The 20,394-nt window shown below is 41.0% G+C and overlaps 1 protein-coding gene across 2 annotated transcripts in view; it reads right to left on the bottom strand.

Annotated features, from left to right (window-relative positions):
• The window catches only part of brpf1 (bromodomain and PHD finger containing, 1), a 60,475-nt gene that overhangs the window by 10,643 nt on the left and 29,438 nt on the right, over positions 1 to 20,394 (bottom strand). For both annotated transcript variants that reach the window (XM_072582013.1, XM_072582012.1), the window contains exons 8-11: positions 11,619 to 11,906; positions 9,447 to 9,594; positions 6,740 to 6,873; positions 3,605 to 3,720 (exon numbers count right to left, since the gene is read on the bottom strand). In XM_072582013.1, the coding sequence (XP_072438114.1) occupies positions 3,605 to 3,720; positions 6,740 to 6,873; positions 9,447 to 9,594; positions 11,619 to 11,906 (686 nt within the window). The remainder of the gene's footprint in view (positions 1 to 3,604; positions 3,721 to 6,739; positions 6,874 to 9,446; positions 9,595 to 11,618; positions 11,907 to 20,394) is intronic.

Genomic DNA, 20,394 nt, shown 5'->3' with positions numbered 1-20,394 from the left:
CCACACACGCAGATGACAAGCAACATGAATTCGACTGGGACAACACTACTATTCTAGGACAAGCCAAACAGAGAACAGCCCGGGAATTCCTAGAGGCATGGCACTCATCCACAGATTCAATCAATAAGCACATCGACCTGGACCCAATATACCGACCACTGCAAGGGACAGCTGGAAATGACAACCGGAAGCGGCAGATTCAAACCACTACAAATGCCGGAGGAAAGATCACAGAAGCGCTTCACAGGAGGCTCCCAAGCACTGAGGATGTCACCTAGACAGGGGACGAAACGTCTGCAACACAAATTCCCAGCTCGGCGAACAGAACCACAACGACATTAAATAAACCATTTACTTTGAAGATAGAATGGAGTTGAGGGTCCATTTCTACCTGGATGCAAAGTCCATGTGATTCAGTTTGGCATGTGATAAAATTTGTAAGGAGAAGAAGCAAAGTAAGTCACATTGTACTGGGTTACAGCGTATTTCTAAGGTCTCCTTGAAATTCTCTAAGACAAAGCTGTGTACAAGAACCTGACAGAAAGCTGAGAAAGAGGTAGCCACTCCTGCCCCCAAAGCAGAGAAAACGTCTTCATCAGTGGGAGTTCATATTCTGGTTTGACAGCAGGTTTGTGATAATTTAAATTGGAAAAGACTGGAAAATTTGCCTAACTTTGCCTAGTGGAAAGAGTTGCTATGGTAACCCTCACTTTATAAGTCAATTCTGGGATTAGAAGATAATCAAATGTTCATTTTAGGGACAGCATAATGCACAATAATGGCAAGAATTTCCAGTCATTTAAAAGTTAAATGGGGTAATTTTTCTGCAATGAGGAGTTTAAGTTGCCTGCAAAAACAGTGTTTAGTCAATGTTTTGTTTTAATTTCTTTGTTACAATAAAAGTCTTAAACTTGAATTCTTGTCACACAATCCTTCCAGTCACTGGGAATTCAAATATCTTTTAAAAGATGATAGATCTCAATGAGGATCATAATAGCAACCAACTGTTGCAATGTGAAACCTTCATACCAGACCTCTACTTGTAATGAAATGTTAGCTATGGTTTGTTGCATTAGAATGAGAAGATACATATAAGCGCACAGTCAGTGGTAGCACAATTCAGGAGTATGCCGTGCTAGTCTTTTGTAAATACAGCTTCACATTGAAATTCATGGCTAGGTTTTGTTGAGGTCTATCCATTGCTGTTTTTGTGTCGAAATCCTGGACAACGCAACTATTTTATTTATGAAGAATCCACTGATACTGCAATGGCAGAAGAGGTTGGCACCACTGATATAGTCGATATGCGCCTAGAGTTGGAAGATGGCACCAGCTGCATATGCACAATGCCACTAAAACCCAATTAACCCTGGTCACACTCACAGCATTACACACATCTCACTGTCCTGCCACACTCAGTGTTCTTGGTGCCTCAATCAGCAGCCCCAGTCAACACTTCGTTCAGCATATCCCTCCTCACCACTCCACTTCCTACCTCATGAGGTGCTCTACTGCCAATCCCTCACTGCCTCTCTCTCACTTATCTGTTGAGGCAACATGGTACAATGTGGGAGTGGAGGGGCAGTGAGGGGTCAGGAACAGGTCAGAGATGTGTTTGGAACAGACCAATGAGGAAATCACAGTGCCCGGATTGGAATTTATTGCTCCTATTCTTGATGTATTGCTGGCAGTGACATCATAGGCACTATGATTGACTGGGCAGCCAGTGCATCCTCTGTCGGTCTGTGGCAATAAATGCAGCCTTTTGCTGATAGGATTGCAACATGCTAAAAAACTGTGGTACATCACCACAGAATGGTGGAATACAGACTGATCCTATAAGAGGCATGTTCCTTATCACGGCTGTGCTGTTTTGCACGAGGCCATTTCACTAATACTACTTTCCCAAATGGAAGGTACGGAATTCTACATGCATAGAATGATTTTAATTCATTGTGCATTCTGAAAAGTCTGGAAACTTTCATTTTCAATCAGAATGTTGATTGACTGGGACAGGGATATTATCAGCATAATAATACACTCTGTTTTCAATATAATTTTGTGTCAACATTGTGTCTCAATTTGGATCCGTGCTATCAATTCATTGAGAGGTATGGAGGTATATTCTGGGGCTGGTAGGTTCTCACAAGAGCCTAAAGGTTCCTCTTTATTCCAATTACCAGCGTATTTTACAACTTAAATTTATCAAATCAGACACAACAGTATTTTTATGTGGCGTGAAGTTAGTGACATCACATGAGAGATCCCTGCTCAGTGATGTCAGTGTAATGGCCTCCCTTCGAAGGAGATTGAGCAAGGCATACGTATTTATAGTCAAATCAGGATCAAAAAGGAAAGGAAAAGGATTTAAATGTCCAATCAGCATTCCCCCTAATTTTCCTACTGGCTTCATATGCCTTTGAGGTCCATGCATGGCAGTGACTCCCAGAACATCAGAACTGCTGCACATGTGCACAGCTTAGAGAGAACATTGCCTCCAATATTTATCCCTCAATTAACATCACAAAGAATGATATCTGGTCTTTATTACATTGCTCTTTGTGGGAGTTCCTAAGTGATCATTAGCTGCTGTAATACAACAGTGACCACAGTTCAAAATAAAAATTAATTAGTTGTAAATCACTCAGGACAGCATGTGGTCATGAAAGGCACTACATAAATTCAAATCTTTTCTGTCACTAATGAGTAAACAGACCAGAATTCAGCGGATTCATTAGCCCAAATCTTTCAATTTGGGCTAGAGACCTCTGACCCAACATTGTTAATGCACTTCAGGATCCTGAGTAAGTCCCCCACACAAATACATCCACAGAACTTACGTGGGAAGTTTGAAGTTCCCATTCCCAGTTTAACCCTGCTCATATTGCTCTGTGATTCCAATAACACTGGGATGAGATGCCAAGAACCATGGATCTTAGGACTATTTGGCCCACAGTTACATGAACTTTACGTGGATCCACTTACAGCTTTTGAAAGCAGGTATGAAACCAGTGAAATGCTAAATGCATCAGCTAAAGTGACGAGGATTGACAGGGAGGGAGAGGGGAGCACAGTTGAGGCAAGGGAAGAGGGTAAATTCTGTCAGGTGTGAAAAGGAGTATTGGGATGGTCAGCACCATCAGGGGCAGGATGTGAACAGACACAGGGGCAGGAGAGGGGCGAGGGGGATCGGGACCATCAGGGGGCTGAGAAAGATACATTCTTAATCAATGGGGGAATCAAGAGTTATGGGGAAAGGCGGGAAAGTAGACATGAAGATTGTCAGATCAGAAATGATCCTACTGAATGATGGAGTAGGGTTGAGGAGCCAAATGGCCCAATCCTGTTCCTTGTTCATATGGTCTTAAAGGGCAAGAGGGATCAGCACCATCATATCTAGCCCACAGAGATGTTGCCCACAAACTAAAACTCTAATGTTAACAAAACTAATTGAAAAAATGTCCAAGTTTCATTATTTGAACAAAATTATAACTTATGGATTCAGAAGTGACACATGATAAAAGAAGCATCGAGGAATGGCTCAGAAGCAAAATGTCCTGCCCACCTGCTGCTTTATCATACACTTTTAAGTCAAAGGACATACCAGGGCTGGATAGGATGGGTATCCCCGGCACTTTGCCCAGACCAAATCCAGAGACTCCAAAGGACTGTCTTCATCATCTGACATCCAGCCCGTAGATCGGCTTAATCCTTTACGCACTGTTACAAAAGGAGAGATTTAGAAAAGAGATATTCAATAGAGATTTTTAAAAGAATTCTCTGTATCACATGCAGAGTGAGAGCAACTAAAAGATCTGAATTTTCTTTTGTGATAGAAATCAGGTATTTACAGCACTTTTATGATTTGTACTGAAATGTAAAATGCTTCTTGGCCATTTCAGATTACTGGACTTTGTTTAACTTCTATTCCCATCAAGACCATGGGCCAATGAGTTTGTATAAAATCACCAGTGATTTCAGTATTTCAGCATTCACAGCATTAGTGCATGTAACACAGGATAAAGTTCATAGCAACAATATAAATTCCATACATGACCTTGCTAGACTGTATACATATATGAAGGGAACCAAAGTACACAGGCACTGCTTCACAAACTATTCACCTATGTTACCACTATTTTATCATCATCACATCATCACGACATTGGATGGGAACGAAGGCTGGCCTGGCAGTGATGGCCACATCCCATAAATGAATGCACCTATTAAAAAAAATGTCTTGAAAATAAACTTGTTCCCTTCTCAACTGATGGAATGATAGCTCTGGGAAAACTACGAATCCCAGCTCTATGTAGGAAACAATTAAAATTCAGTAATAGCTAATACAAGGGTGTTTAATCACTTAATTAATAATGTAACTTTAAATATAGAACTGACCAAGTTACAAAATGTATTTCTACGGTGTTATTTTAGCTCAGACTTCAGTTAGTGATAGAAGAATTCTGAAATATATTTACTTTTGGTTTCCTCCTTGGTTCCTGGAATAGCTGAGAAAAAAGTGTTGAAACACTAGTCTTTTATGATAAACACAAGTTAAGTATTTGGGGAGTTAGCAGTTAGTGATAAGGGAAAATAGTGGTACTAGCAATATGTGGTGAGTATTTGAGAAGATTGAGTAATGGCATTAATGTTTGGATGAGTTGAAGGTAAGGAAATTTGAGGAGTTTGCAATATGCATTTGGAGTATATGTTATTTAGTGAAAGCAAATGATTGGGATTAAATAATGGACTTTGGAGAGTTGGTCGGTAAGATAGTGGGAAGACATCACTGGAAAAGGGAGAGTATTCGTCCTCGTACACTGCATTTGGATATATAAATAGTTAATGGTTAATGAAGTCTTTTCTGACTTAGATTGAATGAAAGTGTTGTGTTTCCCCAAGAATAAAAGGATGTTTATTAATATTATTTAACAATTCAAATATAATGCAGATTAACAGCGGGACTGGTTTCTTTCTGATCCCCACTTGGCACCAGAAACAGGAAAGATGTTTGAGCACCTACACTCCCCACCCTCCAACCATGATTAAGGCCTCTCCAGGACACGTTCAGATACTTTGATTGACCTACTCAAATGAAGCAGGGGGGACTGGAACCCAGGCTATCTAGCTCAGAGGAAGGGACAGTACTACTGCACCACAAGAGTTCTCGCTGGCCTATTTTCAAATGTTATGACACACCTCTAGAGGTGGTGAGACTTGAAGCTGGGTATACTGGTTCAGAGGTAGGGACCTGCTACTATACCTCAAGAGCCCTTTCTGAACATTTTCATTTTAAAAATTCAAATCTAGAAGTGCTCTTGCAAGCAACTAAAATGTTTTCTTTCCCCCATCACCAGAGCACCCATGATAATTAACCACTTATGTTCTCCAATTGATTAATTTACCTGCAAAGCCTGTTCAGGGCAATACTGACGATTAAAGGTGAGGGTGAGTTGGAAGACATGGAGGGGTCTAAATCAAAATGGATCTGGACATTTCCAATATTTGAAAAACACTTATTAACACAACTGATAAACAACCAGTTTTCCCAGTGATACAATACAAAATCCATAATGGAGAGTCAGATTAAGATTTCTTTAAAATGATCTTTCACTTGGAATATATGCCGTTTCTACACAGTACAAGGAAAGAATGATATGAAAGCAGAAAAGTGCACATATTTTCCCAAATCTTTTTCCCTCAGGTTATATCTAATCCATATGCACTAACTAATGTGATGCTCGTGGGTATAATGTAAAGAACTGCAGATACTGAAGATCTGAAACAAAAACAGAAGCTGTGAAACTCAGCAGATTGGTAACATTTGTGGGGAGAAAGCAGAGTTAACATTTCAAGTCCGGTGACTCTTCATCAGAAGCTGAAGACTGAACTTGAAACATTAACTCTGCTTTCCCCCTAAAGATGCTGCCAGACCTGCAGAGTTTCACCAGCAATTTAATGTTTTTCGTGATGCTTGTCGGGTTCACTGAAGCAAGACAGACACAAAAGATAGATTCTGCATTCAAAGTGAAAGGGAAAACACTGGTCACAGAAATCATGCACAACATAACTCTTAAATAAATTAATGAAAAAGGAGTACAATGCTCAGAAATTCAAACCTTGACATTCCTCTGATGATAGTATATTAAATATCAATAAATATAATTTGTTTTTACTGGAGTTTGTCAAATGAACTGAAAATGCTGAACACAAAGCAAGTCCATTGGCAACTATAAAGAATAAAGATCCATTAACCTTTCAAATGTACAGATGTAAAATATTAACTGATGTTATCCATGTGTGCTCAAGCTTTGTGTCTATGCAATTATATTTTGGCCTCTTTACAATAAACTTTGATCTTATGCTTTTGTAATCTTTACAGGAATACATTTTTGTTACACATAGAAACTTTCTCCTTATTCACTTTGCATCCTACATTGCTCAAAAATAATATTCTAACGTAGCATAGCATTTAAGAGACAATGTAACATTTTGTACAGTGTCACATATGAACATATGTGCACACAGACACGTGCATATACTATGTTTTCATGTACTTTGCTTCTAAAAGATCAGGTGCTGTTGTCAAACTTGACGGGACATACCTCATTCAGAACAAACATTCATCTTCCTTACTTGATAGTACCATTTGTGTTTATGACTTGATAAAAGGAAAATGTTTTTGAACTTAACTGAGAAATTCTAAAACTTGTTTAACCCTCTCCAAAAGTGGACTCACCACCATGTCCATGTCTGCTTGATCCAATTGGATAGGATTCATTCTCTGTACAGGAAGTGTCCTCACTACTATCTTCATGGAAATTCACTCGGGAAAAGGAAGGCTTCCCTCGACCCTGCTTCGAAGGAGTTGTGCTAGTGTGAGGAAGAAGATTCTTTTTTAGGATAGATGTGCTATTTCCTGCTATTTGCTCAGCACACTTAAGACCATAAGACAGAGGAGCAGAAGTAAGGCCATTCGGCCTATCGAGTCCACTCCGCCATTCAATCATGGCTGATGGGCATTTCAACTCCACTTACCCGCATTCTCCCCGTAGCCCTTAATTCCTTGTGACATCAAGAATTTATCAATCTCTGCCTTGAAGACATTTAGCGTCCCAGCCTCCACTGCACTCTGCGGCAATGAATTCCACAGGCCCACCACTCTCTGGCTGAAGAAATGTCTCCGCATTTCTGTTCTGAATTTACGCCCTCTAATTCTAAGGCTGTGTCCACGGGTCCTAGTCTCCTCGCCTAACGGAAACAATTTCCTAGCGTCCACCCTCTCCAAGCCATGTATTATCTTGTAAGTTTCTATTAGATCTCCCCTTAATCTTCTAAACTCCAATGAATACAATCCCAAGATCCTCAGCCGTTCCTCATATGTTAGACCTACCATTTCAGGGATCATCCGTGTGAATCTCCGCTGGACACGCTCCAGTGTCAGTGTGTCCCTCCTGAGGTGTGGGGACCAAAATTGGACACAGTACTCCAAATGGGGCCTAACCAGAGCTTTATAAAGTCTCAGTAGCACAACGGTGCTTTTATATTCCTAACCTCTTGAGATAAATGACAACATTGCATTCGCTTTCTTAATCACGGACTCAACCTGCAGGTTTACCTTTAGGGAATCATCAACTAGCACTCCCAGATCCCTTTGTACTTTGGCTTTATGAATTTTCTCACCGTTTAGAAAGTAGTCCATGCTTGTATTCTTTTTTCCAAAGTACAAGACCTCACATTTGCTCACATTGAATTCCATCAGCCATTTCCTGGACCACTCTTCCAAACTGTCTAAATCCTTCTGCAGCCTCCCCACTTCCTCAGTATTACCTGCCTGTCCACCTAACTTTGTATCATCGGCAAACTTCGCTAGAATGCCCCCAGTCCCTTCATCCAGATCATTAATATATAATATGAACAGCTGCGGCCCCAACACTGAACCCTGCGGGATACCGCTCGTCACCGGCTGCCATTCCGAAAAAGAACCTTTTATCCCAACTCTGCCTTCTGTCAGAAAGCCAATCCTCAATCCATAACAGTAGCTCACCTCGAACACCATGGGCCCTCACCTTGCTCAGCAGCCTCCCGTGTGGCACCTTATCAAAGGCCTTTTGGAAGTCTAGGTAGACCACATCCATTGGGTTTCCCTGGTCTAACCTACTTGTCACCTCTTCAAAGAATTCCAACAGGTTTGTCAGGCATGACCTCCCCTTACTGAATCCATGTTGACTTGTTCTAATCCAACCCTGCTCTTCCAAGAATTTAGAAACCTCATCCTTAATAATGGATTCTAGAATTTTACCAACAACTGAGCTTACACTAATTGGCCTATAATTTTCCAACTTTTGCCTTGATCCTTTCTTGAACAAGGGGGTTACAACAGCGATCTTCCAATCATCCAGGACTTTCCCTGACTCCAGTGACATTTGAAAGATCTCAACCAACGCCTCCGCTATTACTTCAGCCACCTCCCTCAGAACTCTAGGATGTAGCCCATCAGGGCCAGGAGATTTAACAATTTTAAGGCCTTTTAGCTTTTCTAGCACTTTCTCTTTTGTAATGGCAACCATACTCAACTCAACCCCCTGACTCCCTTTAATTGTTGGGATATTACTCATGTCTTCCACTGTGAAGACTGATGCAAAGTACTTATTAAGTTCTCCTGCTATTTCCTATCTCCCATCACTAGGCTTCCAGCATCAGTTTGAAGTGGCCCAATGTCTACTCTTGCCTGTCGTTTGTTTCTTATGTATTGAAAGAAACTTTTACTATCATTTCTAATATTACTGGCTAGCCTACCTTCATATTTGATCCTCTCCTTCCTTATTTCTCTTTTTGTTATCCTCTGTTTCGTTTTTGTAGCCTTCCCAATCTTCTGATTTCCCAGGGCTCTTGGCCACTTTATAGGATCTCTCTTTTTCTTTGATAGATTTCCTGACTTCCTTTGTCAGCCATGGCTGTCTAATCCCTCCCCGGATAATCTTTCTCTTCTTGGGGATGAACCTCTGTACAGTGTCCTCAATTTTACCCACAAACTCCTGCCATTTTTGCTCTACTGTCTTCCCTGCTAGGCTCTGCTTCCAGTCTATTTTCGTCAGTTCCTCTCTCATGCACTCACTTCTACTTGTCACCCAGTGAACGACTGGCAGTGGTACTCACACTTGCAATTGCATCCTCATTTTCGTATACAAACTTTGACATTATGTTAAAGAGAAGTGGTACTATCATGAAGTATGTTGCAGCATGGACAGACAATTTCAACCTCCGTAGCACATATTACACATCCACTCCAACCATGAAAACACCGCATCAAAAAGGAAGTCTCAAATACACAACAGGTCTGCTAGGCCACTATTCACAACGAGTGGTTACATGTTATTAACTTATAGAAGCCAAGAGACATTGATGTCAGCACTGAATACATAATAAAAAAGAAACTCCGTTACCTGGTGCGATCTGAAGCTGCACTGCTGCTTGTGCTAGAACTGGACTCAGTGTCAGAACTACTACGTGGGAGGCTTCGTTCATTCCGATATACACGAAAACTTTCATTCACGGGTTGACTGCCTCCATCAAACCCATTTGTTGGCAAACCTGAAAGCACAAAACACATTCATTATTCACATTACAATCACTTTAGTAATGATCATTTTCCTCCTCATTCCTCTCACAGCCTCCATACATCAATGTACCGTACAGGAATTATTTGAGATATTGCACTATGGTTAGATCTCCATTGGTTCCGTCAAGCATAGAATTATGCTGCATGTGCTACCAAAGCCAGATTAAAATTTTATAGTTTCAGACACACTAGTAATAAGGATTATAACTGTACATGTTTCTTAGGATGCAGCAAACTGATGACAGTCCCAGGGTTTTACTCAATTACTTTTCAGAATTAAAAAAGGCATTACAAAATATTTACTTTATTGAATGTGTTATGGTTGAATAAATTAAACCACATAACAGGTCTGACCTGGCCTACAAACAGACAAGGAGTCAATGGAAAATCCAGTTTGATGATCACAATGACCTTCTGTTCTTTTCTGTGTTCTGCCAAAGCTTTCTCACAAAATTCTTTTGCCATCATTCCAATAGTGCTGTTGTAGACTGGCAAAGGAGGGCAAACCTGGCAAAGGTTTACTCCACCTTTGTGGTGGAAGTATCAGTCAACTACCTCCCTGCTACCTCCAACACAGCAAAAACTACAATTGAAAACTTGAACATAACCCTAGCTTATCAGAGTACCAATCAGACAGATTAGCAAGAGCTCAAAGTATTGAAGGTTATAAGTCTGTATATATTGCTATCAATCATCCACCATGGAATATTCTCCAAGATGGCAATGGATTAGGACTTCTCAGCTGGAGCTCGCATGCTCTGTCCATTTTGTTTCTTTTTTACTCTTTTTGTATTTTGTTTTTCCTTCTTTCTTCTCATGCACCATCCTGGAGCCTCAAGTGAAGTCAGCACAGACCCCTGGCCTTGAGATGAAGCCAGCGCGGAGTTCTGGCCACAGTGTGGACTGCAGAGACTCCCATCCTCCAGAGCAAGACCAGCTCTGTCTGGAGGTGAGCTGCCATTGCAGACTCCGTTAGGACAATTGTTATTCTCAACTTTTTATTTCCTTACTTTTCTAATTTATTCCTATGATTTTGTGCTTTTGTACATAAGAATAGTGTGAAGGTCTATCATACTGGACTTTTTATTTCTTTATTTTTCTAATGTGCTTAAGAATCTGTACCTAAGTACATTTGTACCTAAGATGGCACCATAAGCGGTGGCTTGTAAACTTTTCACTGTACTCATATGAGTACGTGACAATAAAGCTAATTCTAATATGAGAAATTTGATTGAATGTCAGAACTGTAATTTCCATTGGGAATAAAGCAATCAACAACTTTGTCAGCATAAAGGAGAAGCTGCATATTCAACTTTTTTTCAGGTACTCATCATGGTTCTGGATGTCAAAACAGACTACTTTACTGCTTGCTGCCCACATTAAGTTTTCCCTAACTGAATATTACCAGCTTAGATTAGGATACATTCCAGTGTCTCTGAGTCAGGTACAGTGTAGGTTTTCAACTTCACTATTTGGAAGGTAATCTGGTGAAACAGACTACTTGCAACTTGTAAGTATTATGTAAGCACTTTATAAGGCAAGCAATTCCCTCACCACCCCACCACCCCCCCCAACCCCCATGCTAGATTCCAGTCTGGGCAGTAGGCCAAAAATCTAAATCAGTCCTTCTGGTTTATATCAACATATACTAATTTACAATTCGTTCTGTATGATATACAACTTCATGGGCAACTAGACTGACAATGCCAACAATCCATATGGGAACTGCATGATCCATGATCCATACAAAAGGGAGATGTGCATTCCATCAATAATGACTAGATTCATCATCAGTTTCCAGAGATGAAAAGACATTGGGATACATTTTGCACCTGTTGATTATGAACAGAGGTTAACATTGTTCAAATTCTAACTAGCTGCTCCAACTGCAGGATTTCAACTGGAGCCTCAATGGTCAGAATTTAAAATGTTTAGCTTTGGTTATCTAGGCAGTTAAATTGCTTTCTCAGCTTAGTGTAAAACACTAATGTTTTACCTATGTGTGCACCACCTCCAGCTGATTTGTCACTGTCACTTTCAGAGCTCGTGCTGGGGCTCCGGCCTCGTTTCCTTGGCTGGCTGGACCTGGTCAGAGTTTGTGCTGCTGTTGGGTTCTGAGGGCTACTGCCCTGGTTCGGCGGAAGCTGAGTGTCGCGATTCTTCGGTGGCCGCCCTGGACGTTTGGGCAATCCAACGCATTTGTTCTTGGATTTTGCCGTGAAGAGGAATTTTGTCCGTCTACCAACTTCTGCTGCCGACGCTGATGAAGAAGTAGTGCCAAGACCTACAAGACAAATACTTTTTAATAAAGAACAAGTGATAGAAGGCAACACTTCACGATAGTTCAAGCGGAGACTGTCCTTTGCATCACTTGAAATAAGCAATCAAATGGCAGAATAATGATCACATGACAGTTTCTAAAATCAAATCCAATTCCTTTGCACAGGGGTATATTCTTCCTAATGTTCACAGGATAGCTATAGCACATCTTAGCAGGACTTATACACTTAATGGTAAGGTCCTAGGGAGTGTTGCTGAACAAAGAGACCTTGGAGTGCAGGTTCATAGCTCCTTCAAAGTGGAGTTGCAGGTAGATAGGATAGTGAAGGCGGCATTTAATATGCTTTCTTTTATTGGTTAGAGTATTGAGTACAGGTATTGGGAGGTCACGTTGCAGCTGTACAGGACTTTGGTTAGGCCACTGTTGGAATATTGCACACAATTCTGGTCTTCCTATTGGAAAGATGTTGTGAAACTTGAAAGGGTTCAGAAAAGATTTACAAGGATGTTGCCAGGGTTGGAGGATTTGAGCTATAGGGAGAGGCTGAACAGGCTGGGGCTGTTTTCATTGGAGCGTCGGAGGCTGAGGGGTGACCTTATCGAGGTTTACAAAATTAAGAGGGGCATGGATAGGGTAGATAGACAAAGTCTTTTCCCTGGGGTCGGGGAGTCCAGAACTAGAGGGCATGCGTTTAGAGTAAGAGGGGAAAGATATAAAAGAGACCTAAGGGGCAACTTTTTCACACAGAGTGGTATGTGTATGGAATGAGCTGCCAGAGGAAGTGGTGGAGGCTGGTACAATTGCAACATTTAAGAGGCATTTGGCTAGGTATATGAATAGGAGGGGTTTGGAGAGATATGGGCCGGGTGCTGGCAGGTGGGACTAGATTGGGTTGGGATATCTGGTCGGCATGGATGGGTTGGACCAAAGGGTCGGTTTCCATGCTATACATCTCTATGACTCTATGAGCACAGAAGAAGGCCATTTGCCCCACTGGGTCTATGCTAGATCTTCTCAAAAGCCCTAACCCCATAGTCCTGCAATTTTGTTTTCACTTTCAAATGCTTTTAATGAAAGCCATAATTTGAATCTACCTCTGCCATACTTTTAAATAAACTATTCTGGTTACTAGCCCTTTTGCTAGTCACCTAAATATGTGCCTTTTGCCTCTCAATCAATCCAACATTGGGAATAGTTTATCTCAATCCCCTCTGTCTGGGCCCCTCACGATTTTAGAACACCTCCAATTTTCTCTGCTCAACCTTCTCTTCCCCAAAATTGAAAAAACCCAGCTTCTCTAACATATCCACATGATTGAAGCCCCTCATCCCCAGAACCATTATTGTTCATTTTTCTTTTATTGCACTCCCTCTAAAACCTTCATGCCCAGTCTAAAATTATATTAGGGTTTATCACAACAACACTGGAGAGGTTTTTGTGGGTAAATTTGGCCTGTATTCCCTCAAATCAAAAAGACTGAGAATGATCTGATTCTGAACAGGTTCCATGTGTTAAACACTGAGATGTTGTTTCTAGAATATTGGAGAACAGTCTTAGATAAGGCAATGAACACTTAGGAAGGGGATGATGAGGAATTTCCTCATGTAAAGTGTTACAAATCTTTGGAATTCTCTACCTGCTTTACAATCCTCCCAAATTTGAGTCAACAGCAAGTTTTGAAATGGCCCTACACATCCGAGCCATTAATGTATATCAAGATAAGCAGTGGTCCCATCACGCACCATTGCCAAGCCCCACTGTTTTTTGAATAAGGAATACGTCGGTCACCAATAATCTGTTTCCTGTTACTTAGCCAACTTGCGTCTAAGCTATCACTGCCTATTTTATGCCATTGGGCTTCAACTCTGCTGGTGAGTCAATCATGTAGTACTTTTCCTATTTTGCACAGCCTTTTCTAATTCTGTGTAGGTCATAACAAAAATTGGACTAGATTAGTTTAGGATATCTGTTGGCATGGTTGGACTGAAGAATCTGTTTCCACGCTGTACATCTCTATGACTCTATGAACTGCATTGACTCATAAATAACCTCCAAATTAATTTTTTAATGAAGTAATTTAAGCAACTCTTGTTATCTTTAACAAATTCTTGCTAGCTTATCTTAAATCATCCACATCTTATCATGTCGAAAAGATTTCTCACCATTAAGGTTTAAGTTATCAGACTGCAGTTTATCCAGGGTGTAACGTCTGTAAAGGTCAAACGCTCTGACATCATCTCTCATATCTTTCTTTGAACATACCAATAAAAGAGCAGGAGTAGGCCATTCCAACCCTCAGGCTTGCTGCACCACTCAGTAAGATATGGCTGATCTTCTTATACATCCAAATCTGCATTCCAGCCTATCCCTGATGACATTTCACTGCTTTGCATAAGGAGGTCTAGCTATCTTTGTCTTAAATATATTCGAGGTCTCTGTTTCCACTACTGTTTGAAGAGAGTTCCAAAGACTCATGACCCTCTGTTTAAAAACCAGAGATTGCCCATTTAAAACAGAGATGAGGCCTTTTTTTTGGCTCTCTCCATGACCAATGAGAGTAAAGATCCTTTCTACATATACCTTGTAAAGACTTCTCAAGGTCTTGTATGTTTCAATCCAGTCACCTCATACATTTCTAATCTCCAATAGAAACAAGGCTGGCCTCTTTAAACTTTCCTCATATGATAATTCACTCATTCCAGGTAGTCTGGTAAGCATTCTCTGACCTGCTTCCAATGCATTAACATCCTTTCTTAAATAAGGTGACCAAAACTATTCAAAAGTATTTAAGACATGGTCTCACCAATGCCCTGTAAAACTGAAGTAGAACTTCCCTACGTTTGTAATCAATTCCCCTTTTTGGTTCCTAATTAGCTCCACCAGTTTTACTATTCATTTACCTGTGAAGACTTTGGATTCCCTTTTGCATTATCTGTTGACCTCTACACTCTCACAATTTGCTTCTTAAACATTTTTCACTTCCCACCAGAGCTTTCTATATTCAGCTTATTTCTCAATGATATTATTGACCAGGTGTTTGCAATGCACACCCTTTGTCTGCTTCATCTTATTTGTCGAACTTTTCATCCAGGTTACTGACGTGTTTGTCCTACCTTCCCCTCATGGGATTGTACCCAACTGTCATTTTTTTTTGAAGGTAGCTAATTGTTCTACTACAGTTTTCCTTGAGAATCCCCCAATTTCAATTTACTTGGCCATAAGTCACACACATTTCCTGAAGAAGGGCTTATGCCCGAAACGTCGATTCTCCTGTTCCTTGGATGCTGCCTGACCTGCTGTGCTTTTCCAGCAACATATTTTCAGCTCTGATCTCCAGCATCTGCAGTCCTCACTTTCTCCCATAAGTCACACAACACCAGGTTATAGTCCAACTGGTTTCTTTGAAAACACAAGCTTTCAGAGCACTCGTCAGGTGACGAAGGAGCAGCTCTCTGAAAGCTCGTGATTTCAAATAAACCTGTTGGACTATAACCTCATATCATGTGACTTATGACTTTGCCCACCTCAGTCCAGTACCTCCACATCAATTTACTTGGGAAAGGCCCACTGTCTATTCACCTTCTCCAATGTGCAAATTGGTCCTCCCCCAGTATTTTCCTCCAGACTTTTCCTCATCTCAGCTAATCTAAACTGATCACTGTTCATTAAGACCTTTCTCAACTGTTATTTGATTCATTTGACCTCTCCTCACTCGTATGAATCAGATCTAGCTCCATTGGCTACCTGATGAAGGCGCAGCGCTCCGAAAGCTTGTACTTCCAAATAAATGTGTTGGACTGTAACCTGGTGTTGTGTGATTTGTAACTTTGTCCACCCCCAGTCCAACACCAGGACTCCACATCATATCTAGCATTGCATTTTTCCTGGTCAGCCCAGTCAAAGACAAAGACAATCAAGGAAATTTTCCTGAATACACCAGGAAATCTTCCCCTTTTCTGCTACTAGAACTATCCTAGCCTACCGTAGAAAAATTAAATTCCCCTAAATCCCTGGTCCTTGACAAACTTTCAATGAACTTATCTGTAGGGTGTAATGACACTTCTATTGTTTAACTTTAACCAAATAGATTCTAATCCCTGACACACTCCCTCCAGGATTTTCATTTGTTCCCACTACACGATTCAATTGGACCTTAAGAATCCAGAATTAGACTCACACAGGACTTGAGAGCTGACTCTGGAACTTCATTCCAATCTGCCCCTTCAAGTTCCTTTCTCGTTGTTTTATTCTGCAGAAATGTACATAAACACATTGGGTCGAGGCAATACCCCTGGGCACCCTTATATGTCTTATGATCTGTCTCAATGGTAAACTAACTAGTATAAACAGCCAGAAGCAATATTCAATTCCCAAGTATATGTGTACATCACACTTTGACTGTTCCATCTGTAACACTTGACAATAAGCAAAAATAATTTTGTCTCAATTATCTTTCTAAGAGGTGAATGAAAGCTGATTTTTTTAAAAAAAAACAAGCTCTGCACAAATGGGAAGTCTAATGAGAACAGCAATCACAGATTGAACCTCCCACAACAGACAACTTGAAAGGTTGGTAAAACCTAAACAAATCTCGGGTTATCAGCAAACCACTAAAGTCTAAATATTCAATTCAATGGTTAAAAGACAAAATTCATATTCAATTTTAATTTCTGGAGTAATGTTTGTGTCTCCTTACTTAAGAAACAACAGAAATCTGGTGGGTCTAGTTCAGACAGGATTCACCCAACTAAAACCTGGAAATGGGATGGGGCTCTAAAATTATGAGGAAGTTGAATAGGTTTGTTTTTATGCCTGCATCCATTGGAATTTACTAGATCAGCTGTCATATTATGGAAACATACAAATAATTGAAAGGACTTCACAGATTGGATGTTGAACAATGTTTCTCCTTGTGGAAGAGACAAACTAGGGGACACCATTTGAAGAATATGCACTCCTCATTTTAAGATGTAAGTGAGAATTGTTTTCTCTCGGAGAGCCATGAGTCTGTGGAACTCTATGGAGGCTTCCTAAACTTCTAATTGATAAGGGATTGATTGATTTATTGTTACGTGTACTGAAGTACAGTGAAAAGCTTTGTTTACAAACAAACAGTACAGGCAGATCATAGGAAGCAAGGATGTACAGAGCAAAAGATTTAGACGGAGGCACAGGGTGTACAAGAGATATCAACGTGAGCATTATATCAGGCTAGAGGAGTCAAAGGGTGTGGGTGGGAGATAAGGATGCAGAGCTGAGGCTACAATCAGATCAATGAATAGCAGATTAGGTTTAAGGAATAGCAGATTAGGCTTAAGGGGTCAAATGATGTACTCCTGCTCATAATTCACACATGAGTATGCTTGTGGTGGTAAAGCCTTCAACTGCCACCATATTTGCACAGCAGTACCAGTAATCTGGAAAACTGGGGCCAAGAATGATTGAAGACATTAAATAAAAACATTGTAAGAACCAAAGTAAAAGACACGAGAGGCAATACACTAGTGCCATTTGACTGCATATTTATAGCCATAGAGTCATACTGAACAGCAACAGACCCTTGGGTCCAATTGGTCTGTGCCAAACAGATTTCTCAAACTGAGCTAGTTCCATTTGCCTGCATTTGGTCCACATCTCTAAACTTTACCTATTCATGCACCAATCCAAATGTCTTTTAAAAATTGTAATTGAGCTTGCTACTTCCTCTGGCAGTTCGCTCCATGTCCTCACCACCCTTTGAGTGAAAAAGATGCATCTCAGGTCCCTTTTATATTTTTCCCTCTTATCTTAAACCTTACCCTGTAGCTTTTGACTCCCCTACCGTGTGGAAAAGCCCTTGGTTACTCACCCTACGCAATGACTCTCATGATTTAAAAAGCTCACCCCTCAGCCTCCTTGGAAAAAGTCCCAGCCTATCTTCTGCTTTAAAATATGATTTTTGCCAAAAGATATATGTTCATTTTGTTCCCCTTATTACAAATGCAAAACATGTTGACTATCCCTAATCAGTTCATACCTTTCCAAATACATGTACATCCTGTCCCTTTGGAATCCCTCCAACAATTTGCCCACCACTGACATCAGGCTCACTGGTCTATAGTTCCCTGGCTTGTCCTTACCACCCTTCTTGAACAGTGACACCACGTCAGCCAACCTCCAGTCTTCTGGCACCTCACCTGTGACTAGCATTGGAGATCGAGGGGTGACCTTATGGAGGTTTATAAAATCATGAGGGACATGGATAGGATAAATAGACAAAGTCTCTTCCCTGGGTTGGGGGAGTCCAGAATTCAAGGGGAAAGATGTAAAAGAGACCTAAGGGGCAACTTTTTCATGCAGAGGGTGGTACATGTATGGAATGAGCTGCCAGAGGATGTGGTGGAGGCTGGTACAATTGCAACATTTAAAAGGCATCTGGATGGGTATATGAATAGGAAGGGTTTGGAGGGATATGGGCTGGGTGCTGGCAGGTGGGACTAGATTGGGTTGGGATATCTGGTCAGCATGGACGAGTTGGACCAAAGGGTCTGTTTCTGTGCTGTACATCTCTATGACTCTGAGGTTAAGATATCTGGGCCTCTGAATTACTCAATTACCACAACACCAACATCTTCCCCTATCTCTACCTGCTGTTTGTATTTTCTTATTCCAGTCTGCAATTAGTGAAACGTTTGGCTCAAAGGCTTTCATCAAAAATCAGAGCATTCTTTTCTGTGCTATACACCTCTATCATGCCGTAAGGTCAACTGAAATAGGGATTGATAAGAAGGGTGACAGGAGTAACAAATTAAAAATATTATATATTTCTAATGCTTCGTGCATTCATAAGGTGGATGAGCTTGAAGCTCATTAGGAAATTGGCAGTTACGATGTTGTGGGGATAACTGAGACATGGCTTCAATTGGACAGGGCCTGGGAAATGAATATTCAAGGCTATACATGCTATCGTAAGGACAGAATGACTGGCAGAGGAGGTGGGGTGGCCCTGTTGGTAAGGAATGATATTCAGTCCCTTGCGTGGGGGTACCTAGAATCAGGGAATGTAGAGTCAGTATGGATAGAGCTGAGAAATTCTCAGGGTAGAAACACCCTAATGGGAGTTATCTACAAGGCCCCCCAAACAGTAGCCTGGAGTGTGTAAGTTGAATAAGGAGCTGAAATTGGCCTGTCGCAAAGCTATTACTACAGTTGTTATGGGGGATTTCAACATGCAGGTAGACTGGGAGAATCAGGATGGTACTGGGCCCCAAGAAAGGGAGTTTGTGGATGCCTCTGAGATGGATTCTTAGAACAGCTTGTACTGGAGCCTACCAGGGAGAAAGCAATTCTGGATCTGGTGTCGTGCAATGAAGCGGATTTGATCAGGGACCTCGAAGTAAAGGAGCCATTAGGAGATAGTGACCACAATAATCTGCAGTTTGAAAAGGAGAGGGTAGAATCAGAAGTGACAATATTTCAGTTGAATAAGGGGAACTATGGAGCTATGAGGGAGGAGCTGGCCAAAGTTCAATGGTTCAATACCCTAGTAGGGATGACAGTGGAACAACAGTGGCAGGTATTTCTGGGTATAATGCAGAAGATGCAGAATCAGTTCATTCCAAAAAGGAAGAAAGATCCTAAGGGGAGGCAGGGGTGGCCGTGGCTGACAAGGGAAGTTAAGAAACATATCAAGACAAAAGGGAAAAAGTATAACATAGCAAAGATGAGTGGGAAATCGGAGGACTGGGAAGCTTTTAAAGAACAACAGAGGATAATTAAAAAGGAAATACGCAAAGAAAAAATAAGGTACGAAGGTAAACTGGCCAAAAATATAAAGGAGGATAGTAAAGGCTTTTTTAGGTATGTGAAAAGAAAAAAAAATGGTTAAGACTAAAATTGGGCTCTTGAAGACAGAAACGGGTGAACTTATATGGTGAACAAAGAAATGGCAGAAGAGTTGAATTGGTACTTTACATCTGTCTTCACAGGGAAGACATGAGCAATCTCCCAGATGTAATTGTGGCTGAAGGACCTGAACTGAAGGGAATTTATATTAGGCAGGAAATGGTGTTGGAGAGACTGTTAGGTCTGAAGGCTGATACGTCCCCAGGACCTGATGGTCTGCATCCCAGGGTACTGAAGGAGGTGGCTCTAGAAATCGTGGATGCATTGGTAATCATTTTCCAATGTTCTACAGATTCAGGATCTGTTCCTGTGGATTGGAGGGTGGCTAATATTGTCCCACTTTTTAAGAAAGGAGGGCGAGAGAAAACAGAGAATTATAGACCAGTTAGTCTGACCTCAGTGGTGGGAAAAATGCTGGAGTCAATTATAAAGGAGGAAATTACGACACATCTGGATAGCAGTAACAGGATGGGTCAGAGTCAGCATGGATTTATGAAGGGGAAATCATGCTTGACTAATCTTCTGGAATTATTTGAGGATGTAACTCTGAAGATGGACAAGAGAGATCCAGTGGACGTAGTATACCTGGACTTTCAGAAAGCCTTTG

Source organism: Chiloscyllium punctatum, chromosome 12 (genome assembly GCF_047496795.1).
Source record: "Chiloscyllium punctatum isolate Juve2018m chromosome 12, sChiPun1.3, whole genome shotgun sequence".
Taxonomy (NCBI): domain Eukaryota; kingdom Metazoa; phylum Chordata; class Chondrichthyes; order Orectolobiformes; family Hemiscylliidae; genus Chiloscyllium; species Chiloscyllium punctatum.
The sequence above is the reverse complement of the archived record's forward strand: the minus strand, read 5'-3'. Positions and strand labels throughout refer to the sequence as shown.